The sequence below is a fragment of the Neoarius graeffei genome, chromosome 25 (genome assembly GCF_027579695.1).
Source record: "Neoarius graeffei isolate fNeoGra1 chromosome 25, fNeoGra1.pri, whole genome shotgun sequence".
Classification (NCBI taxonomy): Eukaryota; Metazoa; Chordata; class Actinopteri; order Siluriformes; family Ariidae; genus Neoarius; species Neoarius graeffei.
The window spans coordinates 13,729,818-13,756,763 of record NC_083593.1 but is presented as its reverse complement, the minus strand read 5'-3'; the positions used below and the strand labels follow the sequence as shown (position 1 = coordinate 13,756,763).

Here is a 26,946-nt window from a genome sequence, read left to right as displayed (position 1 = left end):
TCAGATTGGTGGTGTGGGATGTAACCGATTGTTTTTGGCAATGAAAATGGCAATGAAATTGTGAGCTGGCCCCTTTAAAGATTCCATTAAAGACGGTATATTATGAAAAAAAAAAAAAAGGACTTTTTCAGTGCTTATGCATGTACTTGAAAGCTCTACATAACCTGGCTCCCCTCTACCTCAGTGAACTCCTGCCCCCTGACTCTACCCCTCGTTCTCTCAGGTCCTCTTCCTGCAACTAACTGTCCCATGCACCAGACTAACCACCTCTGGAGGCAGGTCCTTCAGTACGATGGCCCCCAATCTCTAGAATTCTCTCCTTCAGTCTCTCCATGATCGCTCTTCTTTCTCAACTTTCAAATCTAATTTAAAGAACTTCCTTTTCCATGAATACTTCTCTTCCACATTATCTGTTTTGTCTAGCAATTTTTTTTCCTGTAACGTGACCTTGGGTCTGTGAAAAGCACTATATAAATTAAACTTATTATTTATTACTTTTGGGTATCTGCCTACCAACACACACCCTCTGAACTAAGTCGATGCAGTCGGTTTCTTTTGAGCTGCCCATTTCAGAAAACATGCTTCAACAAACTGTCTCTTTGCTTCAACAAACGGTCTCACAATGGGAGCTCATGAGAATTATGGTGCCTCCGAGTATCTCCAAAACTGCCTTTGCGAGTGAATATTCATCAGGAAAGCACTACCTGATTGGCCAGCGGAAAAGGGAGGTGGGGTGAGCAGTGACTCATTATTTAAAGGACCAGGCCTCGAATCGGCCATTTTGAACAGGGCTGTTTAGACAGGGTAGAAGGGAGCTTAATCTTTGTGATATTTTGACCAATGCACGTCACAGACATTCCAGTAAGACCTCAGGGAACTGTCAACTTGTGGAAAAAGGGTACGTCACCTTTAAGTAAAATTATTTACTCTATTAGTTAACATTAATAAACCATAAACATCAGTATTAACACCCAATGTTAATGGAAAAAAAGTGTTAACACATTAATTGGACATTTGTTTAAATTAATATAAAACTAATATTTATTCAAGCGATGACTAAAAATAAGTCCACATAAATGAGCACAAATTAAAGAAGATACACAGATCCATGGCCTGACTTGCGTTTATAAATGCCTTGAGACCTCAAGAATGGCACAGGAATAGTTTTAAGCATTAACAATAAATCTAATATAGTAATTTTTACGATTAAAGTGATTCATATAGGTAGCAGTCTGAGTGAATGACCTTGACGTCCGTAACGTCACAGCAGGAAGGCGATCGGTCTCACTGCCATTTCCGCTGTACTAAAACACAGAGCTGACTGCAACTCTGATCCTCCATTTTGAGCTAATTTATCGCCATGCCACGTAGATGTGTTGCTGGCAGGTGCAGCAACACAACAGAAGGTGGATTTATGTTGCATTCATGGCCCAAGAATGTTCAAACTGCAACAATTTGGATCCGTTTTGTGAGAAATTCACAGATTGGGCGCCTATGAAGTGGTCTCTGCTCTGCACATTTTACTGAGGACTCATACGAGACCTCTGATCTGTTGAGCGTTGGCTATAAGCCCATATTGAAAGAGGGTGCAGTACCAACAAGTAAAGAAAACTTATTTTATTTATTTTTTAAAAGGAAAGTGAGTTCAGTTGCACCAGTTCTCCCGGAGTGAGCAAAGGGTTGTTGCTAAAACCCGGGAAGGAACAGGACGGGACACATCGCTCGGGCAGTGACCTCCCCGCGGTTGTTGCTCAAACCGGTGACATCCCGTTCCGTCCCGGGTTTTAGTAATTGCCTGAGCCGAGCAGTAATGGTGGAGTACTCAGTAATGGAGAAAATGGAGAATGAGTGGAGCAGCCATCTTATTTCTAACCTGGATATTGCTGCCATCTCGCCTTTACATGGAAGAAGCAAATGAACGGAGAACTGAACAAACAACTGAAAGTCAGATTGTTTCAAAAACAAATCGCCCACAAAATCGGCCTTCAAGAAGCGAGAATACAGACGGGTAAGCTCCGACTCTCACTTGGATACAAAACACTCGTTGTTGACCTGCATTTAGATTAAATACATGTAACTTGTATTGGTGTGTATAAGATTATTTAATTTGCTTCAGAATATATGATTGTCTCAGTTCATCTGATTATTTAATTAGCCTTTTACATTTTATCAGTGAAAATGCATGCATGTCCATATATGTTGCATAAGTGATGGCGCCTATCCTGTTTTAATGGGTCAACCCACAATCAATGAAGTCAAATCAGTCTTAGTTGAGCAAGTCGGTAACGGTATTTCTTACTTTCACCATAAATTTTTATTTATATGACTTTGGTCTATAGCTGTCAAAGGCCTCAGCCTTAAAACCGGTTACCGCAGAGACATCACGCACTCAGGGCTGGCTGGCTCAGCAGGGCGGCTCGAATGCCAACTTTGTGGTCGATTTTAATTAACACCAGCGTTTATCACCCACAAATGAACGGCTTAGACGAACGGTTTAATCGCACCCTCAAAAACATAATTAAAAAATTTGTAAGCGAGGGCACACGTAACTGGGATAAATGGCTCGAGCCCCTGCTTTTCGCAGTGCGAGAGGTCCCACAAGCCTCCATGGGGTTCTCCCCGTTCGAATTATTATACGGGTGTAAGCCACGTGGCATCCTAGATGTGCTGCGGGAAAATTGGGAGGAGGGACCTTCCCCGAGCAAAAATGAAATTCAATACGTTATTGACCTGCGCGCAAAACTCCACACACTCACACACCTAACCCAGGAGAATATGCGGCAGGCTCAAGAACGTCAAGTCTGCCTGTACAACAGGGGCACACGCCTTAGGGAATTCACACCGGGAGACAAAGTACTCATGTTGTTGCCCACGTCGAGCTCTAAATTAAATCGCCAGGTGGCAAGGACCCTTTGAGGTCACATGGCGAGTCGGGGATGTCGTCTATGAGGTGAGGCAAACGGACAGGGGTGGGGCGTTACAGATATACCACCTCAATCTGTTAAAATGTTGGAGTGAGGAGGTCCCCATGGCGTTGGTGTCAGTGGTTCCAGAGAAGGCGGAGCTGGGGCCGGAGGTTCAAAAGGGAAAAATCGGCATCACCCACCGCTCCGGTCCCCTGTGGAGCCCACCTCTCCCCGACCCAGCTCACGGAGGTCGCCCGGTTGCAAACAGAATTTTCTGACGTGTTCTCGCCCCTGCCCGGCTGCACCCACCTCATAGAACACCACATTGAGACGCCCCTGGGGGTAGTAGTGCACAGCCGCCCTTACAGACTGCCCGAACACAAGAAAAAAGGTGGTTCGGGAAGAACTCGAGGCCATGCTCGAAATGGGCATCGTCAAGGAGTCCTACAGTGACTGGAGCAGTCCGGTGGTCTTGGTTCCCAAGGCCGACAGGTCGGTCCGGTTCTGTGTGGGCTATAGAAAAGTCAACGCGGTGTCTAAATTTGACACATACCCAATGCCTCGTATTGACGAGTTGCTCGATCAACTAGGCACGGCTTGTTTTTATTCGACACTGGATTTGACAAAGGGATATTGGCAGATCCCCGTGACTCCACTATCCCGAGAGAAAACCGCTTGGCTTACACTAGTTCCACACCATTTGGCTTACACCAGTTCATCACACTTCCGTTTGGGCTGTTTGGGGCGCCCGCTACATTCCAGCGGCTTATGGATAGGGTCCTCCGCCCCCACGCCATCTATGCGGCCGCATACCTAGATGACGTTATTATTTATAGCAATGACTGGCCGCAGCACCTAAAACACCTGAGGGCCGTCCTGGGGTCGCTGAGGCGAGCGGGGCTCACAGCCAATCTGAAGAAGTGTGCGATTGGGTGGGTGGAAGTACAGTATCTGGGCTTCCACTTGGGCAATGGGCAGGTGCGTCCCCAAATCAATAAGACAGCAGTGATTGCGGCCTGCCCAAGGCCCAAGACCAAAAAGGGGGGTGAGACAGTTCCTGGGGCTAGCTGGCTTCTATCGTAGGTTTATACCTAATTATTCGGACATCACCAGCCTGCTGACTGATCTCACTAAAAAGGGGGCACCAGATCCGGTCCAGCGGACAGAGCAATGCCAGTGGGCTTTGTCTAAGGTAAAGGCTGCACTGTGTGGGGGGGCCACTGTTACACTCCCCTGACTTTTCTCTCCCCTTTGTTTTACAAATGGACGCATCGGACAGAGGGCTGGGGGCTGTTCTGTCCCAGGAGGTGGAGGACTGTCCAGTGCTGTACATTAGCCGCAAGCTGTCGGTGCGCGAGGGCAGGTACAGCACCATAGAGAAGGAATGCCTCGCCATCAAGTGGGCGGTCCTTGCCCTCCACTACTATCTAGTGGGGCGCCCTTTCACCCTCTGGTCAGACCACACACCCCTGCAGTGGCTCCACTGCATGAAGGATGCCAACGTGCGGATCACCCGTTGGTATCTGGCACTCCAGCCGTTTAAGTTCGAGGTGGTCCACAGGCCAGGGGCGCAGATGGTTGTGGCGGACTTCCTTTCCTGTCGGGGGGGGTCAGCTGCAGGCCGGACGGCTCCCCAGCCTGAGTCGGGCGGTGGGGGTATGTGGCAGCGGGGGCGTGGTCAAGCGTCGGTCTGTCAATGGAGGGCGGAGTCAGGGAAGGTAAGTGGCGGAATCACTGCACCTGACAGGAATTAACCTGTGTTTGTGTGTCTTCCCCAGTGACCGCGCCCTATAAGAGGAGAGGGAGAGCGGAGGAAGGGAGCTAGTCCCCAACCTGGATACTTGTGCGTGCGTAGTTAAAAGCTGAAAAGCTACAAAAAAATGAGTTTGAGAACTCAGTTCTGGCCTGCCGTGCTTCTCTGCTCCACCCACCTAGAACATTTGCTACAACTGGTTAATGAAGGTGTTCATTATTTGGCTTAACTGGGTTATTATTTAAACATTTTTTTTTAAATGTTATGTATAATACTGAAGCAGATAACTTTTCATGTTAACTAATGTCAGTTATGGGATACGTAATTTAAAGCATTACCCAAATGTTTACTGAACACTGTGATGGAAACTGCTGCGTAAACACAGCTGGGCAGTTTGTTTCTTTATTGTATCATATGAGAGACAGAAGTCCAGGAAGGAAATCCGGCCCTGACTATTGCATACAGACATGGTTACATGCTATGTGGTTTGGGTGACTAAAGACCAGCTGCATCACCACCTTTCATTAGCTGTAGTGGTTTATTAGTGCTGGGAGGCCAAATACAGAAATGCAGCTGTGAGATGATGATTTACTAGATACAGTCGTGTTAGAAGTGATCAAGACCAGAATAATAGTCCTTAACGTAGCTTGAGGAATAATAAGCATAGTCATAAATCTTTCTAATTCCTTATTAAAAATCTCACCTGCATTCGAGTCTTAATAACATCAAGCGGAGTGTTTCCAAACACGCTGGCAGCACCAGCTATGGCTCCAAAAACTCCAGTCAGCAGAGGGTTTATGGGTTTGTTCGGGTTGTCACCTGGTTTTAAAACAAAATGTTTGTAACCTCAAAATCAACAAATCGCTGTCCTGCACAAGCACCCTGTGTGAAATCCACAAACAGTAAATGCTTCCATTAAATACAGACCTTTGTACCAGTTTCTCAAGGAGGTCATAACGAAGAAGCGAATAGCCTGGTTGGAGCCTTGCTTTAATACTGTTGCGGTCAATCCCTGATACGTTCCCCTAAGTCCTGTGAGGAACACAATAAAAGGCATGAGACCTCAGGAGCACTCAAGTTTCTCTTGTGTATAAATGATCCTTAGTTTCTTAATTACTGAATTTATACATTGGTCATTTTGACCTGCAGTGATTAAATACAGTGGTGCTTGAAAGTTTGTGAACCCTTTAGAATTTTCTATATTTCTGCATAAATATGACCTAAAACATCATCAGATTTTCACACAAGTCCTAAAAGTAGATAAAGAGAACCCAGTTAAACAAATGAGACAAAAATATTATGCTTGGTCATTTATTTATTGAGGAAAATGATCCAATATTACATATCTGTGAGTGGCAAAAGTATGTGAACCTCTAGGATTAGCAGTTAATTTGAAGGTGAAATTAGAGTCAGATGTTTTCAAATCAATGGGATGACAATCAGGTGTGAGTGGGCACCCTGTTTTATTTAAAGAACAGGGATCTATCAAAGTCTGATCTTCACAACACATGTTTGTGGAAGTGTATCATGGCACGAACAAAGGAGATTTCTGAGGACCTCAGAAAAAGTGTTGTTGATGCTCATCAGGCTGGAAAAGGTTACAAAACCATCTCTAAAGAGTTTGGACTCCACCAATCCACAGTCAGACAGATTGTGTACAAATGGAGGAAATTCAGACCATCGTTACCCTCCCCAGGAGTGGTCGACCAACAAAGATCACTCCAAGAACAAGGCGTGTAATAGTCGGCGAGGTCACAAAGGACCCCAGGGTAACTTCTAAGCAACTGAAGGCCTCTCTCACATTGGCTAATGTTAAATGTTCATGAGAACACTGAACAACAATGGTGTGCATATGGCAGGGTTGCAAGGAGAAAGCCACTGCTCTCCAAAAAGAATATTGCTGCTCATCTGCAGTTTGTTAAAGATCATGTGGACAAGCCAGAATGCTATTGGAAAAATGTTTTGTGGACGGATGAGACCAAAATAGAACTTTTTGGTTTAAATGAGAAGCGTTATGTTTGGAGAAAGGAAAAACACTGCATTCCAGCATAAGAACCTTATCCCATCTGTGAAACATGGTGGTGGTAGTATCATGGTTTGGACCTATTTTGCTGCATCTGGGCCAGGACGGCTTGCCATCATTGATAGAACAATGAATTCTGAATTATACCAGCGAACTCTGAAGGAAAATGTCAGGACATCGGTCCATGAACTGAATCTCAAGAGAAGGTGGGTCATGCAGCAAGACAACGACCCTAAGCACACAAGTCGTTCTACCAAAGAATGGTTAAAGAAGAAGAAAGTTAATGTTTTGGAATGGCCAAGTCAAAGTCCTGACCTTAATCCAATCAAAATGTTGTGGAAGGACCTGAAGCGAGCAGTTCATGTGAGGAAACCCACCAACATCCCAGAGTTGAAGCTGTTCTGTATGGAGGAACGGGCTAAAATTCCTCCAAGCCGGTGTGCAGGACTGATCAACAGTTACCGGAAACATTTAGTTGCAGTTATTGCTGCACAAGGGGGTCACACCAGATACTGAAAGCAAAGGTTCACATACTTTTACTGCTCACAGATATGTAATATTGGATCATTTTTCTCAATAAATAAATGACCAAGTATAATATTTTTGTCTTGTGTTTAACTGGGTTCTCTTTGTCTACTTTTAGGACTTGTGTGAAAATCTGATGTTTTAGGTCATATTTATGTAGAAATATAGAAAATTCTAAAGGGTTCACAAACTTTCAAGCACCACCGTATGTGTTAGGTTTTGATCCGTCTGTACTGAAGGAGGATGAATTGACAAAGTATGATCTAGGAACGTAGACCTCTGCCACCCAAGAGATTCTGGCTCGCGGATCGATCCGGGAGCAAACAATCACTGAGACGGACACAACTGCTCAGAGATGTTTCTCAGTTTATTGTAGGCCAAACATGAGTATATTCAAGAGCGTGTTGTAGATATGAGATTGGATGATGATGATTTAATCGACGAAGCTATTTATCAGTGTATAATGTAAATGGGTGATGAAGCATTACATCACTGGATAAGACGACACTACTCTCTGAAAGAAGAGAGACGTTATGTACCATTAGATCACCCGTCAGGATTGTAGTCTTGTGAAAAGAAGGAAGATGTTACCGGTCAACATAACCTTCATTAAGCAGAGAGCAGAATGTGTGAGCGAAGATAAATCTCAAGGATTTAACTAACCAAAACGAGCAGCAATCAGACCAGCCTGTATCAGTTCAAGCATGCCAAACATATTTCTATCAACATGTTTGTTATACGTTATAAACCTGCATCTGTACCAAATCTGTCTGCATTTGAAGCACAGGGACACATTATTAAAATTTGCATATGAAGTATCTTAATTAAAATTTTAATTACACTCTTAAATGAAATAAACATGAAGGCAAGCTGTAAGCTGATCTCCAGTAGGGGGCAGCACAAACCTTGTGTTCTGACTATTTCTCTCACCCCATGGAAAAAGCCTCGGTACTTGGGGTTTGCTGAGGTCTGATCATGAATAAATTTAACCTGAAATCAGACAGAAAACAGACACTGACAATAAGTAAATAATGACTTTAATCATTAAAACGTGTCATCGTATTTCCTATTCCTGGATGGGTCTTAAACTATTCGATACAGGCTACACAGGCTATCCAGTGGAGGTCCTTGTGAATGAATGAGTTATTATACACAATAACGTATTCGAAATGCATTAACGTAAAACTGTGATGTGAATTACAGCTGACACTATTGCCAGAGCTGCCGTTATAAGAAATCTCAAACAGTCGAGAATTCAGCTCTGCTGTGGTTTGCGTTAGAAACAATTAATGCTTGTTCCTCGGTCAGTGAGGATGGATATCAAGATCTTGTGCACCTTTATCGTCTCCATAGGACACACCACAACTACAGCTTCGGCTACTCCAGCACCCAGACCGCAGATCAGGCCTCGAGTGCTGTCCAGCTTCCCAGATTCGTCCCTCATCTTGTTACTGAGGAACTCAAACATACCAAACCTGAGGACGAAAGGGACAGCATGCATCAAGGTTTCAACCGATTTGCACTAAACAATCCTATTTATATCCATTACATACAGCAACGTCAAGACACTTGGAGTAAGAGATAAAAAGCAGGGCATTCTGTTTCATCAGCTCGGCAAATAATTGCTTCTGAATCTCTAGGAGGTGCAAATGCTTTGGGAGAACTTTGGGTTGGAAATAAACTGAATTACAAATGTAGTCATTCCCTGAAGTCGTCTTCTGTAACTCAATTGCAGTAGAAGGGTCAGTTACCTTACAGCAGCTTTGGGAATGGAACCGTAGAGTAGAGAGCTGAGGCCTCTGTACAGACCTCTCACCCCATGACCTTGCACCGTCTGCTTCACGCAATCCACTAAGCACGAAAGGAAAAAAAAAAAAAAAAAGACAGAGATAAATGTTGTCAGTCAATGTTAAAGGAAAGTGTAGTGGTTATGTGCCACTTTGAATTTTCAATTATCTCAAAAAGCTTTGGAAGCGTACCCATTTGAGCAAAGTGTACAAATTAGGAGAAGAGAGCTGGAGCACTCGAGAAACTCGATAGAAAGGAATTGAGAGCCAATTCCTACAGCAGGTAGTCGAATGGTATTTTGCGTAAATAAGAACACCATGCTGACTTCAGTTGTTTTATGAGTCATCGGTGGTTCAGTTTGTATGGGACAGAGTGCTTGTTTTACAAAATCAGTCTGTGACTCAAGTGGTAAATCATTAATTACGTCAGTGAACCCTTGGTCCAGTGATTTAAAAAAAAAAAAAAAAAAAAACCAGTGAACATATTGTACCACTTGGTTCACTGCCATAGCAGAGCAAATTTCCCAAGTGGAATAATCAGTACTGGAAGAGGGAAAAAAAGAAAAAAAAAAAGTACCTTCGAAAGTTCAGGGACTATGAACCGTTGGTTAAGCTCTGATGCGTACTGGAGATATGAGAAGGGGCACATTTTGACCTTAGCATGCAATTGCTGTTCTTCTAACAAAACCTGCTCCGTGTGTCTGAAATCACTCACTATTCACTATATAGTGGACTACATAGTGGACTACATAGTGAGCTCGCCATTTTATCCGAATGTAGTGAGAATTACTACATCCTATATAGTGGACTCATAGTATCCCACGTGAAAAGTAGTGTACAACCGATGGTCACTAACCAAGCAATATATACTAATCAGGCATTGTGGTTGCGCTGAGAAAAAAAAAAAAATGTATTTGGGGTGAATGGATGGAGGAAGAAAACACATAAACGGACATTCAAGTACAACTGAAAATAGTCAGAGAATAAATTAGCTAAAACAGAATAAGACGTATAAAATATAAAAGTCCCAGTGCAGAGCGAGGAATTAATCAAAAGCCTTAATTTGATTTAATAAAAGGCAGCAGCAAAGAAGAAAGTATTCAGCCTTGATTTAAAAGAACTGGAAGATGCAGCAGACACAAAGTACTTTGTATTGATTAATGTGGGAAATACGCTCAGTATAATATGGATTTTTCACAAAAACACATGCATGTATTTATTATTTTGAAAACCCACCAGCCGACTGATCGGGCACGTTTTAATTGTGCGACAGTAACGACGTAAATAACATCCAAAAGTATATAGTGAGTAGTGAACGAGTGAGTGATTTCAGACACAGGGCTGTTTTCTTCACCCACATGGCCAGGTCACAATTGAAGCGTTTACAAAGAAACAGTTTGTCGGACTTGCATGCTTCAGAATAGTTATTGTTTAGGCAAGGCAAGTTTATTCATATAGCGCATTTCATATACAGTGGCAGTTCAATGTGCTTTACAGAGGTAAAAGCAAAACAGTAAACAATAGAAAATAAAATTACATAAAATAAAGGGGGAATAAGAGAGAAAAAAAACAATAAGAATTAAATAGTAGAAATACAATAATAAAATGAAGTAAAAGTTCAGTAAAAAAACAGCAGAATAAAATAGAATAAAAGTTAAGTAAAAGTTTAAAACATGCAGAGACTGTAAAAGTTAAGTAAAGTTTAAAACATGTAAAGATGATGATATACTACATAACTCTCACACTTCATCCTAAATATAATCGAAATGAAAGAGAGAAGGGTTAAAAGGAAACACGAACCGATTCCTCGGTAGCGTGGTGGGTTCGCTTTCTCGTCTAACTGCAGCTGGGTCTTCACATACTCTGTCGGGAAAGTGATGCAGATTTCAATTCCTCCTGCGAGTCCACCTATGAAAACAGAGAGGCCCATATTTACACACACCACTAATAAATTAAAAAAAAAAAAAAAAAATGTTCTCTGGAAACAATCCCAATAAGTAAAGAATGAAACAATTAGATAACTGTTGAGAGAAAATTTAAAAAAAAAAAAAAAAAAGACCAAACCCTTTCTATTATTCAGTAGTGCTTCAGATTTGCCATACTATTCATAAAAATTTGGGTTTTGATGAGCGTCTAACTACAAATGATGTTCAGAAGCAAAAACGAGCACAGATTCGAGCGCACAAAATATCATGTCTCCAATTCATGCAACTTATTTCGTACGACATCAAAACAAAATCAGCTTCAGTTGCACCGACACACACATCTCCCTCTCACTAGTCTCATTTACGTCACATACAGTACCAGTCAAAAGTTTGTACACCCCTACTCGTTCATAAGTTTTTCTGTATTTTGATATTTCTATTTTCTACATTGTCGAACAATATTGAAAACATCAAAACTATGAAATAACGTATGGAATTATGTGGTAAACAAAAAAAAAAAAAGTGTTTAAAAAAAACCTAAACATTTCATATTTTACATTCTTCGAAAATATCCAGCGTTTACCTTGATAATGCTTTGTACCGGTACACTATTGGCATCATCTTAACCAGCTTCATGAGGTCGTCACCTGGAATGCTTTTCAATTAATAGGTGTGCCTCGTCAAAAGGTAATTAGTGGACGAGTTTATTGCCTTCTTAATGCGTTTGAGATCAAACAGGAAATAGTAAATAATAAACATACAGTAAATAGCTCTATTCCACGACTGTAGTAAGACGAACCGCTGAACAAGTAAAGAGAAACGACGACATCCGTCATTACCATCCATCAAGACACGAAGTGTCTTTTACTTAATAAAAATAAAGAAAAAAAACCACTGAATTCGAAAGGGTGTTCAAACTTTTGGCTGGTACTCTCATATCTCATCTCATTATCTGTAGCCGCTTATCCTGTTCTACAGGATCGCAGGCAAGCTGGAGCCTATCCCAGCTGACTACGGGCAAAAGGTGGGGTACACCCTGGACAAGTCGCCGGGTCATCACAGGGCTGACACATAGACACAGACAACCATTCACACTCACACCTACGGTCAATTTAGAGTCACCAGTTAACCTAACCTGCATGTCTTTGGACTGTGGGGGAAACCGGAGCACCCGGAGGAAACCCACGCGGACACGGGGAGAACATGCAAACTCCACACAGAAAGGCCCTCGCCAGCCACGGGGCTTGAACCCAGACTTTCTTCTTGCTGTGAGGCGGCAGCGCTAACCACTACACCACCGTGCCGCCCATATTTTTTTATATATATATATATATATATATATATATATATATATATATATATATATATATATATATATACACACACACACACACGTGCATCTCAAAAAATTAGAATATTGTGAAAAAGTTCAATATTTTCCCATCAGTTATTTAAGAAAGTGAAAATGTTATATTATAGACTCATTACACATAAACTAAAATGTTTCAAGCATTTTTCTATTTTAATCAGTATGGCATACAGTACAAAAACATTCTAAAAAAAAATCTCAAAATATTAGAATATTTCATTTCGAGTTTGAGTAAAACAGTATGAACACAGTGTATCTCTCGGTCTAGTTCAGTACACACAACCACAATCATGGGGAAGACTGCTGACTTGACTGTTGTCCAGAAGATGATCACTGATGCCCTCCACAAGGAGGGTAAGCCACAAAAGGTCATTGCTGAAAAGGGTGGCTGGAAAAGGTGCACCAGCAACAGGGATGGCTGCAGTCTTGAGAGGATTGTCAAGAAAAGTTGATTCAAGAACTTGGGAGAGCTTCACAAGGAGGGGACTGAGGCTGGTGTCAGTGTATCAAGACCCATCACGAACAGACATCTTCAAGAAAGGGGATACAACTTTTCGCATTCCTAATATCAAGCTACTCCTGAGCCAGAGACAATGTCAGAAGTGTCTTATCTGGGCTAAGGAGAGAAAGTCATATAAAGACTGTTGCTCAGTGGTCCAAAGTCCTCTTTTCAGATGAAAGTACATTTTGCATTTAATTTGGAAATCACGGTTCTAGAGTCTGGAGGAAGAGTGGAGAGGCACAGAATCCAAGGTGTTTGAAGCCCAGTGTGAAGTTTCCACAGTGTGTGATGATTTGGGGTGCCATGTCATCTGCTGGTGTTGGGCCACTGTATTTTATCAAGTCCAAAGTCAACACAGCCATCTACCAGGAGATTTTAGAGCGCTTCATGCTTCCATCTGCTGACGAGCTTTTTGGAGATGCTGATTTCCTTTTCCAGCAGGACTTGGCACCTACCCACAGTGCCAAAACTACTACCAAATGGTTTGCTGACCATGATATTACTGTGTTTGATTGGCCAGCCAACTTGCCTGACCTGAACCCCATAGAGAATCTATGGGGTATTGTCAAGAGGAAGATGAGAAACACCCGACCCAAAAGTACAGATGCGCTGAAGGCCACCATCAAAGCAACCTGGGCTTCAATACCACCTCAGCAGTGCCACAGACTGATCACCTCCATGCCACACCGCATTGATACTGTAATTCATGGTAAAGGAGCCCCAACCAAGTATTGAGTGTATAAATGAATATACTTTTCAGAAGTTGGACATTTCTGCATTGTAAATCCTTTTTCTGATTGATCTTAGGGAATATTCTAGTACTTTGAGATACTGGATTTCTGATTTTCATGAGCTATAAGCCATAATCATCAAAATTAAAACAAAAAAGGCTTTAAATATTTCACTTTACATGTAATGAATATAGAATATGAAAGTTTACCTTTTTGAATTAAATTATGAAAAAAGGAACTTTTTCACGGTATTCTAATTTTTTGAGATGCACTAGTATATAAGGAACAAATACATTTCAGTGGTGAAGTTGAGACAGAAGTGCTTTTATCCAACATTGCTGCCAAAAAGGTCATGAAAGTGCGCTTTTTTTTTTGCATGAAACTGTTTATGATGACAATCAGGTAGAAAACGTAACCCTTTTCCAGCCTTACCTACAAGTAGTTATGTGAAATCTATTTATATCCAGGTGTTTATTCATTTTGGAATAAGTCAGATTTAATTCAGGTAAGGTTTAATTACAGCATTAATTAGGCTATAAATATAGCAAAGTGGAGCCAAGCTTCCATCCTGATGATCCAAATAAACAAATCCTCATTTCATGTCACCAAGATACTGAAAGAAATAACTCAAATGTGATAAATCAGATGACCCGTATGACAGTACTGCTCTGAAATGATGTAATAAGCTACGTAAATGAGGTGAAGTGATCTCAGAGTGTTTGTACAGCCCGCTGCTTAAGACCTGTAGTGCGTTTGGAATGCAAATCTCATGATTTGCAAGGAATAACGAGACCCACTGATCATTCAAATTTGCGTTTACAAAACGCATTCGGATATTAAACCGCACCGCTGCAGGATTTGTGCAGCTGTGACTATTAACATTGGTAATAATTATACTGGCTAACTTGATATCGCTATAATACTTGGTGGCACTAATCTCATCTCATTATCTCTAGCTGCTTTATCCTGTTCTACAGGGTTGCAGGCAAGCTGGAGCCTATCCCAGCTGACTACGGGCGAAAGGCAGGGTACACCCTGGACAAGTCGCCAGGTCATCACAGGGCTGACACATAGACACAGACAACCATTCACACTCACATTCACACCTACGGTCAATTTAGAGTCACCAGTTAACCTAACCTGCATGTCTTTGGACTGTGGGGGAAACCGGAGCACCCAGAGGAAACCCACGCGGACACGGGGAGAACATGCAAACTCCGCACAGAAAGGCCCTCACCGGCCACGAACCCAGACCTTCTTGCTGTGAGGCGACAGCGCTAACCACTACACCACCATGGTGGCACTAATATTTATTTTAATTATTTAATTCAAACCTCCCCCATGGTGTTTAAATTTACATGAACTTTGTCAAGATGCGAGTTTGATCGTAAAGATGTGCCAAAGATGAGAGTGATGCAGAAGAAAACGGTCAGGGGATTTCACCTTTGCTAGTTTAATGATTAGTTTTTGACTGTACGACACTTGAATTAGGGTCACTGATTTAAAGACTGGGCGTCACGGTGGTGTCATGGTTAGCACTGTCATGTCACAGCAAGAAGGTTCTGGGTTCGAGCCCAGTGGCCGACAGGGTGTAGAGTTTGCATGTTGTCTGCGTGGGTTTCCTCCACAGTCCAAAGACATGCAGGTTAGGCTAATCGGTGTGAATGTGAGTGGTTGTGCGTCAGCCCTGCGATGATCTGGCGACTTGTCCAGGGTGTACCCCGCCTCTCGCCCATAATCAGCTGGGATAGGCTCCAGCTTGCCCACAACCCTGCACAGGATAAGCGGCTACGGATAATGGATGGATGGATTTAAAGACTTCTTAAAAAACATCTGCACTTGATGAGAAAACACACACTAAGCAAGGACATGAGAACTTTTTACGATTTATATAAAAATAGCAATGAATAGAAATGGTACAACAGTGAATTGGATGATATTATGAAATAACCTTGAAAAAAATATCATGGCGAAATCTTAATCATGGCTTGTTTTTAGCTAAAATGTTTCCAGAGATGCAATCCACTAAGATGGAGCCTCCTTAAAAATTCCAGTTCGGGGCATCTGCTGTTGATGAGCAAACAGCAAAGGGACTGAGATTCTCGTGTGATTGGCTCGGAGCGATTCTCCCCATAGGAAACACCCACTGGCCTCTTGTCAGGTTTGAAGGGGTGTGTCGCCAAGCCGCAAGTCCTGCTGTTTAACAGTGTAGGAGGAAAACAACCAAGACGGTTCCGCCACAGTCACAGCACATGCTCTTTACTCTCTTTGCATGCCTGTTACATTACAGCAATGGATAATGACACATCACAGTCCTAGACTGCTTATTAGGTACCAAAAAGGCACACCCATGCATGTTATTTATTCAGTCCCAAAGACAGAAGGATTTGGATCAATGTACATTAACATCACGTTTAAATTAAACCTGTCTCGTTGTTTGTCCTGAACACATTAACATTTGGATGCAACATTAAGGATATTTCAACAGACTTCAATTTCAAATGAGGAATCTGTGCTTTTAAAATGTGAATAATAAACTGAGAGGAAAAATTATTATCCATTTGGTAAAAAGAAGTATAGACCACGGCCCAAAGCCACAATATTTTTAACTATATAATGTACATCAGAATAGTTAGCTTAACTGCCGAGTCTCCATGAGATGTGGGACTGGAGTACCCTGTTACTGTAGTTTTTCACCTAACAAGCCAAGTTCGATTTCGATTTACGACAATCCAAAATAAAAACTCCTTTCTACTCATGACATTTATACAATATACAGTTTATTATATTAGATTTTAGCATAAAAACGCAGGTGATTATAGAAAATCACGTGTGCCGATGAACAAGAAATAGTCCGGATTTCTTGACCAACCACCTCAAGTGATTCAGCAAGATGACAGCAAATGCCAAGCGCTTCGTCACCGTAAGTGAGGAAGAATTACAAATTATGAAAGAAAATGCTGTTCCTAAAAGCACTGAAGATGCCACGAAGTTTGGTCTAAAACTACTCAAAGGTCAGGTAGAATTGGGATTTATTTTATCCATTTCAAACCAAAGTATTTTACGCGAGTCGGCATAGATAAGTGACAAGTCTGCATGCATTACATTTGTACGCTGCTTTTGAAGTTTAAAACCAATGATTTTTAATACTTAAAAAAAAAAAAAAAAAAAAATCACCTGTGTATTTATACTAGAATAATTATCCACCTCAGGCTCAGTAAATACCAGTGAATAATAACCTCAACTTCGTTGCGGCTATTATTCACCAATCTTCACTTTGCCTTCCTTCGGTGGATGACTGATTGTATAAATGGATGTATAAATAATCAGAGACAGAAAAAAGTACCCAACTTCATTACTTAAGTCAAAGTACAGATCCCACTGGTCAAATGTTACTCCGATACAAGTGAAAGTTGTGGAGTCAAATTTTTACTTAAGTACTTGCTTTTAAAAATACTTAAGTATTAAAAGTACATTTTCTGTCAACACATCGTTGTATTATTGCCACAACGCTTACAAAACCTAACGCCGTTACCAAAGACAGAAATGTGAATTCACAAAATGAACACGTGCTGTGCCATCATGGTGGTTTAACATTTAGCTAGCTAGTCAATGAAACTCCACCTGACATGCTAGCAAACCCTCTTCAAACTCGAAATCATATTGGGTAGCTAACGCTACTAGAAAAGAAACATTTCTACACTTTATTTGGCAAAATTATGCTAAAACATATTTCTGAAAGGACTTCAGATAAGTTCACGTTATTCATGTTAGCGTAACTCCATTTTTACATGCTAACTAAGAGTGTCCAAGTTAACGTTAGCTGTGGACAAGGTGATGGCAACTTGGCAGGCAAATCCATAAAAAGTCATTTGACTAACCAGACTGCATAGCTATTGCAACGTTATCGCTAGCTCGAAAACCACAGACAACTTCGTTGCAAGCTATCTCTTAGAATAAAACGTTTATATACCTCAACGTACTTCCGCAGGTTGGATGGTGAGTTTTTGTAGGCCGTGATCTGGTTCGTTTTCAGCAAACAAAGCAAACATTTGAAACGAAATGAATCTTTAATCCTTTCAGAAAACTGAAACATGGGTTCTCGGTATAGCCATGGGTGCGTGCATTCTCCAGAAGAACCGCCTCCTTCCATTATGCCATCAACTGATCATGTTAAATAATGCTGCTGAGAAATCATTGAACTTGATTTTATTCAGTCTATGGACGTGACGTGACCCTAGCGATTACTGATAGGCTGTCTCAGTGTCACCTGTGAAAAACCCAAATCACGTTTTATCAAAGAAAAGAAAAAAAAAAAAAACACCCACTTTCAAAGCTGCTTCAGAATAACAAGGACGTTGATAGAAATGTACTGGAGTGAAAAGTACGATATTTGTCTTTCAAATGTAGTGAAGTTAAAGTCATAAGTTGCCAAAAAAAAACTAAAGTAAAAAGTACAGATACTCAAAAAGGTGTACTTAAGTACAGTACTCAAGTAAATGTACTTCGTTACTGTCCACCTCTGGAAATAAATAAAAAAAAAAAAAGTGTGTGCGTTTTAGCCTTCAAGGAGTTCATCTAAAATGCTAACAAATCTAAATTAAGAGACGTAACAGAAAGAATGAGCGCCAACTCAGAGGGTGGCGTAATACACTTGACTGGTCACGATTGGCTAGTTTCACTGCAATTGTTCTCTTGGACCCTTGACCATGGATGGCTGTGGCATCACCAGGATTCGACCGCACGATCTCCGGATGAGAAGGCGAACACTTTTGTTGCGCCACTCAGCAGTCCCCTGTGGTTTTACTTTGCCCACCTCTAGCCAGCAGTGCCCTTAAATCCATGCCGGGTTTTACCCCCATGTACAGTAAATATAAGGAATCGGTGAGAACTCCGTGATAAGATGTTGGAGTACTGATTGGAAGGTTGTCAGTTCAAATCCTAGCACTGCAAAGCTACCGCTGCTGGGACCCTTAACTTTACAGATATAGAACTGACACAAACATGTCACTCTGGATACCAGCGTCTGCCAAATGCCGTCAACGTAAAAGTAAGAATCATCCTGTTTCAGTGATCGCCAACTAACTGCAGCTGGACAAGAGTGAAGCCCAGGGTGGTTTATTCCAGGTTTATCCTGTTATATGTTCAAAAATGCTTTCTACACACCACTACGAGCTGTACAAGTGCTACAGTTTTATTGAATATTTTTGAGATTTGAGTTCATTTCCTCCCAACCACCCTCACTAAGAAGAGGTTTTCACCTCACGTCACCCTTCCTGGATGTTTTTTTTTTTGCCAATCGCTCCCTATAAACTCTACAGTCTAATTATACTGTTTCTACCCATGATTTTCCATTCGGAAGGTTGTATAAACCCAGCTTCCTTTTTAAGGTGTCTATTACATGCAGCACTCTGCATATCCTTCTCAGAAAAGGCACTCTTATAATTCCTTTTCTTTTGAACAGGACGTTCAGACAAACAGATCAAACTGAACTCACTCAAACGTCATAAAACAGGCATTCGTTATCATTTACAGGACCAGTTTGGACACATCTTCGAATTCAATGTTTTTCCGTTTTGGTGTTAATTAAAAAAAAAAAAAAAAGTCACTTCATGCCTTAAAGTAAAGTAATGATGGATGTTGTTTCTCTCTTTACTTAGTTGAGCGGTTCTTGACATAATATGGATTACTCGAGTTGTGGAATAGGGCTATTTACTGTATTTTCATTATTTACTATTTGATCTCAAACGTGGTGGCATGGTGGTGTCGTGATTAGCACTGTCGCGTCACAGCAAGAAGGTCCTGAGTTCGAGCCTAGCAGCTGACGAGGGCCTTTTTGTATGGAGTTTGCATGTTGTCTGCGTGGGTTTCCTCCGGGTGCTCCAGTTTCCCCCACAGTCCAAAGACATGCAGGTTAGGCTAACTGGTGGCTCTAAATTGACCGTAGGTGTGAACGGTTGTTTGTGTCTATGTGTCGGCCCTGCGATAACTTGGCGACTTGTCCAGGGTGTACCCCGCCTTTCGCCCGCAGTCAGCTGGGATAGGCTCCAGCCTGCCCGCAACCCTGTAGAACAGGGTAAAGCGGCTACAGATAATGGATGGATGGATCTCAAACGCATTAAGAAGGCAAGAAACTCGTCCACTAATTAACTTTTGACGAGACACACCTATTAATTGAAAAGCATTCCAGGTGACTACCTCATGAAACTGGTTAAGATAATGCCAATAGCGTGCAAAGCGTCAAAGTAAACGCTGGCTACTTTGAAGAATCTAAAATATGAAACTAACACTTTTTTTTTGACCACGTTATTTCATAGTTTTGATGTCTTCGGTATTGTTCTACGTTGTAGAAAATAGTCAAAATACAAGTAGTGGGTGGGGCGGCACGGTGGTGTAGTGGTTAGCGCTGTCGCCTCACAGCAAGAAGGTCCTGGGTTCGAGCCCAGTGGCCGGCGAGGGCCTTTCTGTGCGGAGTTTGCATGTTCTCCCCGTGGGTTTCCTCCGGGTGCTCCGGTTTCCCCCACAGTCCAAAGACATGCAGGTTAGGTTAACCGGTGACTCTAAATTGACCGTAGGTGTGAATGTGAATGGTTGTCTGTGTCTATGTGTCAACCCTGTGATGACCTGGCGACTTGTCCAGGGTGTACCCCGCCTTTCGCCCGTAGTCAGCTGGGATAGGCTCCAGCTTGCCTGCGACCCTGTAGAAGGATAAAGCGGCTAGAGATAATGAGATGAGATGAGACAAGTAGTAGGTGTGTCCAAATTTTTGACTGGTACTGTATGAGTCTTGATATAAAAACTCAGTAGTGACATGTGCCTCGGAAATATGTCTTGCGTGTCCTGAAACTGTCTCACGCTCCCTCACAAATTTCCTAATTTGTGCAACGTTCAAGGCCACGTAAACATACCATGTATTGAACCTGAGAAAGCCAAAACAGTTCTCCAGGAACCAGCATACCGGTTTAACAGGAATTTATTAAAATTAAAAACAGACCAAAAGAGATTATGTTTTTCAACTTGTTTTGCAGGTTTATTTAGTATGGGAATGGGGTGGTGAAGGAGCGTTCATGCTCATGCTCATTCCATCTTATCAACATCATCTTCTGGTTGTTTTTTGAAAACATTTCACTCAAATGATAGTGTTCACTGGAGTGAGTCGAGTTCAATCCCAGGAGGAGTATGACTTTAAATCAGCTCCTGGGTTGAACGAAAGGCTCATCACTCTTCTCGCTCGTTCGGTCTCTATAACTGTGCTGACTACAGGACTATCAGTGTGAGTGTAAAGGTTAAACTCCCAGCACGCATCAAACTAAGGGACTGGCAAACTATAAAAGTCACATAAACTCCAACTTTAGGCAGGACGATGTACGATCACACAATGAACACATTCCAGTATCATTTATCAATATTATACTGTTGTTTTGCTCCGACTGTGTGTGCAGTTGCCAAGCCAGAAAAGAGTGATGTGTCTTTGGAAATGCTGAGTCACTGGTTCAAATCACTGAAGCACAAATGCTGAATGTTCACATGCCCACATCGATTACCATCAGGATTAAATACAGCTGAAAAATGTTTCTATTTCCAGGATGAATTCGTATGCCTTAATTTGCATACCACAATGCTTCCTCTTCGCCTTAGAGCTAAAAAACTGACATGTATTTAACTTGAAGTTGCGCTAAACCGACTGATTAAGCAAATTAGTATGCAAAAACAAAGCAAAGAAATCATACCTCGAGAAAAGCTAATGTCAGTCACGGAGTTAAAGCACTGAAACTAATTATTATTCACATTCACATGAACATAATTTTATTAAAATAGGAAGGTGATGCGGCGGCACAGTGGTGTAGTGGTTAGCGCTGTCGCCTCACAGCAAGAAGGTCCGGGTTCGAGCCCCGTGGCCGACGAGGGCCTTTCTGTGCGGAGTTTGCGTGTTCTCCCCGTGGGTTTCCTCCAGGTGCTCCGGTTTCCCCCACAGTCCAAAGACATGCAGGTTAGGTTAACTGGTGACTCTAAATTGACCGTAGGTGTGAATGTGAGTGTGAATGGTTGTCTGTGTCGGCCCTGTGATGACCTGGCGACTTGTCCAGGGTGTACCCCGCCTTTCGCCTGTACCGTAGTCAGCTGGGATAGGCTCCAGCTTGCCTGCGACCCTGTAGAACAGGATAAAGCGGCTACAGATAATGAGATGAGATGAGGAAGGTGATGCATTGCATTCCGGTGCACGCACTTCATCCAATTAGCGAAGCCAGGTTTCCATGATCGTATAAAATTCAATCTTTTAAATGGACTACAGACGAAGAAAAGGTCAAACAAACCAGAGTCAACTTATAAAACTAATCACGTAGCGCTCACTCTGTGCTTTTGACAAAGAACTGAAGGACAACTAGAGCTCCAAGAACGGGTCTTTATCTTAAAATAAGCGACAGATCCTGGAATAACATTAAGACGATTTAAAATACACTCCCAATCTGATTTACATTTCACGTCTTGCATCTTTGAGAGCAAACTGAACTGAGAATGGTGGTACATGTTCATAGTTATAAGATTAAAATGATATAATAGTATAGTATCGATGATAATACCACAGAAAATATTATCTTCGTTGCTAAGACTGTCCTGTCTCTTATTCACAATGTGCTCAAGCTGAACATCCTTTCAACAGACATACTGCGTCTTTACTCTTCTAATCCTGGACACTGTAATGATTTATAATCTCATTATCCGCCGTCACCCAGAAGAGGATGGATTCCGTTTCGAATCGGGTTCATCCAAAGGTTTTTCCTCCTCATCTCGACAGTCGCCTCTGGCTTGTTCATTAAGGATCTATCTGCATCTCGGTTTCCGTACAGCCGGTTTGTGATGATGATGATGATGATGTCTTTCGTTAAACTCGCGACACAAAAGAATTATGATTGTGGTTTGCAAATATCCGAGCTGTTTTTTCTAAGGAACTGTTTATCTGCTTAGGAAAGAAATCCTGTCCAGTTGTAGGTCATGTCATACACCATGCTATATGATCTCCTGTAAGGTTATTACTGTCATACTGGAAGATTTTCCATCCTGTTCTACACCGAGTGAAGATGTAGGTGACAGGTAGAAGAAAGTTATCTATCCATCCATCCATTATCTGTAGCTGCTTTATCCTGTTCTACAGGGTCGCAGGCAAGCTGGAGCCTATCACAGCCGACTATGGGCGAGACGCGGGGTACACCCTGGACAACACAACCACTCACAACCATTCACACTCACATTCACACCTACGGTCAATTTAGAGCCACCAGTTAGCCTAACCTGCATGCCTTTGGACTGTGGAGGAAACTGGAGCACCCCAAGGAAACCCACGCAGACATGAGGAGAACATGCAAACTCCACACAGAAAGGCCCTCACTGGACACTGGGCTCGAACCCAGACCTTCTTGATGCGAGGCGACAGTGCTAACCACTACACCACCGTGCCGCCCCCAAAGACATGCAGGTTAGGCAAATTGGTGGCTCTAAATTGACCATAGGTGTGAATGTGAGTGTGAATAGTTGTGTGTCAGCCCTGCAATGATTTGGTGACTTATTTGGTGTACCCCACCTCTCACCCATAGTCAGCTGGGATAGGCTCCAGCTTGCCTGCAACCCTGCACAGGATAAGTGGTTACAGATAATGGATATCTAATATTTCTTCCATCCATCCATCATCCGGAGCCACTTATCCTGTGCAAGGTCGCAAGCAAGCTGGAACCTATCCCAGCTGACTATGAGCAAGAGGCGGGGTACACCCTGGACAAGTCGCCAGATCATCACAGGGCTGAACAACCATTCTCACACACATTCACACCTACGGTCAATTTAGAGCCACCGATTAGCCTAACCTGCATGTCTTTGAACTGTGGGGGAAACTGGAGCACCCGGAGGAAACCCACCCAGACATGAGGAGAACACGCAAACTCCACATAGAAAGGCCCTCACCGGCCCCAGGGCTCGAACCCAGGACCTTCTTGCTGTGAGGCGACAGTACTAACCACTACATCACCGTGCCGCCCCCAAACACATGCAGGTTAGGCTAATTGGTGGCTCTAAATTGCCCGTAGGTGTGAATATGAATGGTTAGGTGTCAGCCTGGCAATGATTTGGCAACTAGTCCAGGGTGTACCCCGCCTCTCACCCATAGCCAGCTTGCCTGCACAGGATAAGTGGTTACAGATAATGGATATCTATATATCTCTTCCATCCATCCATTATCCATAGCCGCCTTATCCTGTGCAAGGCCAGAGGCAAGCTGGAACCTATCCCAGCTGACTATGAGCAAGAGGCAGGGTACACCCTGGACAAGTCGCCAAATTATCACAGGGCTGAACATCCATTCACACTCACGGCCAAATCAGAGCCACTGATTAGCCTAACCTGCATGTCTTTGGACTGTCGAGGAAACCCACGCAGACATGGGCAGAACATGCAAACTCCACACAGAAAGGCCCTCGCTGGCTGCTGGGCTTAAACCCAGGACCTTCTTGCTGTTAGGCGACACCACCATGCCACCCCTAAAGGTATCTAATTTTAAACTAGAAAAGCACTCGGAGAGTGCAGACCTCCACCAAGAATCCTTTAAAAAAAATCCGGGATCCAGAAGGTGATCCGGATCACCGCCAAAATTTAATAGACTGTTACTTGTACCCAGTCACACCGCTGGAAAAAATTTCAGAGAAAATCTGTTCATAATTTTTTCCGTAATGTTGCTAACAGACAAACAAACAAACGCTACCGAAAACATAACCTCCTTGGTGGAGGTAATAAAGGGACCAAAATCAGGGGCGGCACAGTGGTGTAGTGGTTAGCACCGTCGCCTCACAGCAAGAAGGTCCGGGTTCGAGCCCCGTGGCCGATAAGGGCCTTTCTGTGCGGAGTTTGCATGTTCTCCCCGTGGGTTTCCTCCGGGTGCTCCGGTTTCCCCCACAGTCCAAAGACATGCAGGTTAGGCTAACTGGTGGCTCTAAATTGACCGTAGGTGTGAATGTGAATGGTTGTGTGTCTATGTGTCAGCCCCGTGACTTGTCCAGGGTGTACCCCGCCTTTCGCCCGTAGTCAGCTGGGATAGGCTCCAGCTTGCCTGCGACCCTGTAGAACAGGATAAAGCGGCTAGAGAGAATGAGATGAGGACCAAAATCAGATGCAGTGAAATGCATGGCATATATGTCGTGCTGCATAAACAGATTTGTCTGCAAGCAATACAGGCAGAGCACACTTGTAAGGGTTAACAGCTTCAGATTTAAGAAAGAAAACTCATCAAGCATTTCTCTCCACACAGTGTTGAACATGTCCATGCCAGATCACAGGGAGATACTTGCCTGCAGTGTACTGGGGTGGACAGAACACAGTCCTGTTGAAAGCACCACTTGGGTTACTCTTACAGCTGTGAGACAGTGCAACGCGTGTGCATCTGATTCAGTCCCGCTTCAGACTCTACCAGGCGTGCTGGAAAGGATTCAGCCACTAAACTATTAGCTGAGAGAATGATCTTACCGGCTAAAATGGCTTTCCCCGGGTGAGTGAGTTTTGCTTTTCCAGCGGTTGCAGCTGCAGATAAACAGTGGGGTCTGTGGAAAGGGTTCACGAACTTCCGCTCTCCTGCCATGGTTTACTCGGTCACAATGAACACCTACAGCTTCTCGCTAACTGAACTTCGACTTGTATTCAGCACTGATCCCTGAGCGTTCTCTCCGGAGCTGCGGAACGCTGCGGTCTGACAGCCAGGAGTTCCTGCTTCCTGCCAGCGCTGGGCCGGACATCAGCCGAGTGGGCGGGGCTTCTGCTTTCACTGACACGCAGCGCTGGATTTTTCAACAAACAAGCGTTTAAGGTGGAACGGCGGAGTTCTCACTGTGTGCTTTGCTTATTAGGAAGAGAAATGCCGTGTATAAGCAATAAATAAGGAAATAAAGATCTTAAAAATGTCGACAGTGCCCTAATTTCTGTCTGCTTTTACTGAAAAAAAATATATACATACACTACCGTTCAAAAGTTTGGGGTCACTTTGAAATGTCCTTATTTTTGAAAGAAAAGCACTGTTCTTTTCACTTTAAACTAATCAGATACATTGCTAATGTGGTAAATGACTATTCTAGCTGGTTTTGTATAGAGGCCCATTTCCAGCAACTCTCACTCCAGTGTTCTAATGGTACAATGTGTTTGCTCATTGCCTCAGAAGGCTAATGGATGATTAGAAAACCCTTGTACAATCATGTTAGCACAGCTGAAAACAGTTGAGCTCTTTAGAGAAGCTATAAAACTGACCTTCCTTTGAGCAGATTGAGTTTCTGGAGCATCACATTTGTGGGTCGATTAAATGCTCAAAATGGCCAGAAAAATGTCTTGACTATATTTTCTATTCGTTTTACAGCTTATGGTGGTAAATAAAAGTGTGACTTTTCATGGAAAACACAAAATTGTCTGGGTGACCCCAAACTTTTGAACAGTAGTGTATATATGGTGGTGTACTGGTTAGCACTGTCACCTCACAGCGAGAAGGTTCTGCGTTCAAGGCCGGCGAAGGCCTTTCTGGCCCATGTCTGTGTGGGTTTCCACCACAGTCCAAAGACATGCAGGTTAGGCTAATTGGTGGCTCTAAATTGACCGTAGGTGTGAATGTGAATAGTTGTTTGTCTCTGTGTCAGGCCTGCGATGACCTGGCGACTTGTCCAGGGTGTGCTCCGCCTCTCCAGCTTGCCTGCGACCCTGTAGAACAGGATTAGCAGCTACAGCAAGAAGGTTCTGGGTTCGAGGCCGGCGAAGGCCTTTCTGTATGGAGTTTGCATGTTCTCCCCATGTCTGTGTGGGTTTCCTCCGAGTGCTCCGGTTTCCCCCACAGTCCAAAGACATGCATCCATCCATCCATCCATCCATTATCTGTAGCCGCTTCTCCTGTGCAGCCTATCCCAGCTGATTATGGCCGAAAGGTGGGGTACACCCCGGACACGCCAGGTTATCGCAGGGCTAACACAGAGACAAACAACCATTCACATTCACACACATTGACTACGGTCAATTTAGAGCCACCAGTTAGCCTAACTGCATGTATTTGAACTGTGGAGGAAACCCACACAGACACAGGGAGAACATGCAAACTCCACACAGAAAGGCCCTTGCCAGCTGCTGGGCTCGAACCCAGGACCTTCTTGCTGTGAGGTGACAGGTCTAACCATACACCACCGTGCCGGCCCCTATATATTTCTTATAGATGTTTATTAAATACATACATACATTCACATGAATGTGTGGCTGTATGAATTGTGTTTATTATTTATTATATTTATATAAAGTATATATATACACACACAATACAATAATCACAATAATATGGATCATACATACATAATAATCCATAATGACAAACAATCTTTATACAGTGCCAGAAGACCACACTGGGTTCTACTTCTGTCA

The 26,946-nt window shown here is 42.9% G+C and overlaps 1 protein-coding gene across 1 annotated transcript in view; it reads right to left on the bottom strand.

The window, feature by feature from the left end:
- The window catches only part of slc25a1b (slc25a1 solute carrier family 25 member 1b), a 30,774-nt gene extending 5,486 nt beyond the window's left edge, over positions 1–25,288 (bottom strand). The window contains exons 1-7 of the mRNA XM_060908215.1: positions 25,030–25,288; positions 10,795–10,902; positions 8,959–9,058; positions 8,544–8,682; positions 8,113–8,197; positions 5,587–5,691; positions 5,363–5,478 (exon numbers count right to left, since the gene is read on the bottom strand). Coding sequence (XP_060764198.1) covers positions 5,363–5,478; positions 5,587–5,691; positions 8,113–8,197; positions 8,544–8,682; positions 8,959–9,058; positions 10,795–10,902; positions 25,030–25,141 — 765 coding nt within the window. The 5' untranslated portion in view covers positions 25,142–25,288. The remainder of the gene's footprint in view (positions 1–5,362; positions 5,479–5,586; positions 5,692–8,112; positions 8,198–8,543; positions 8,683–8,958; positions 9,059–10,794; positions 10,903–25,029) is intronic.
- Positions 25,289–26,946: the final 1,658 nt, after the last annotated feature.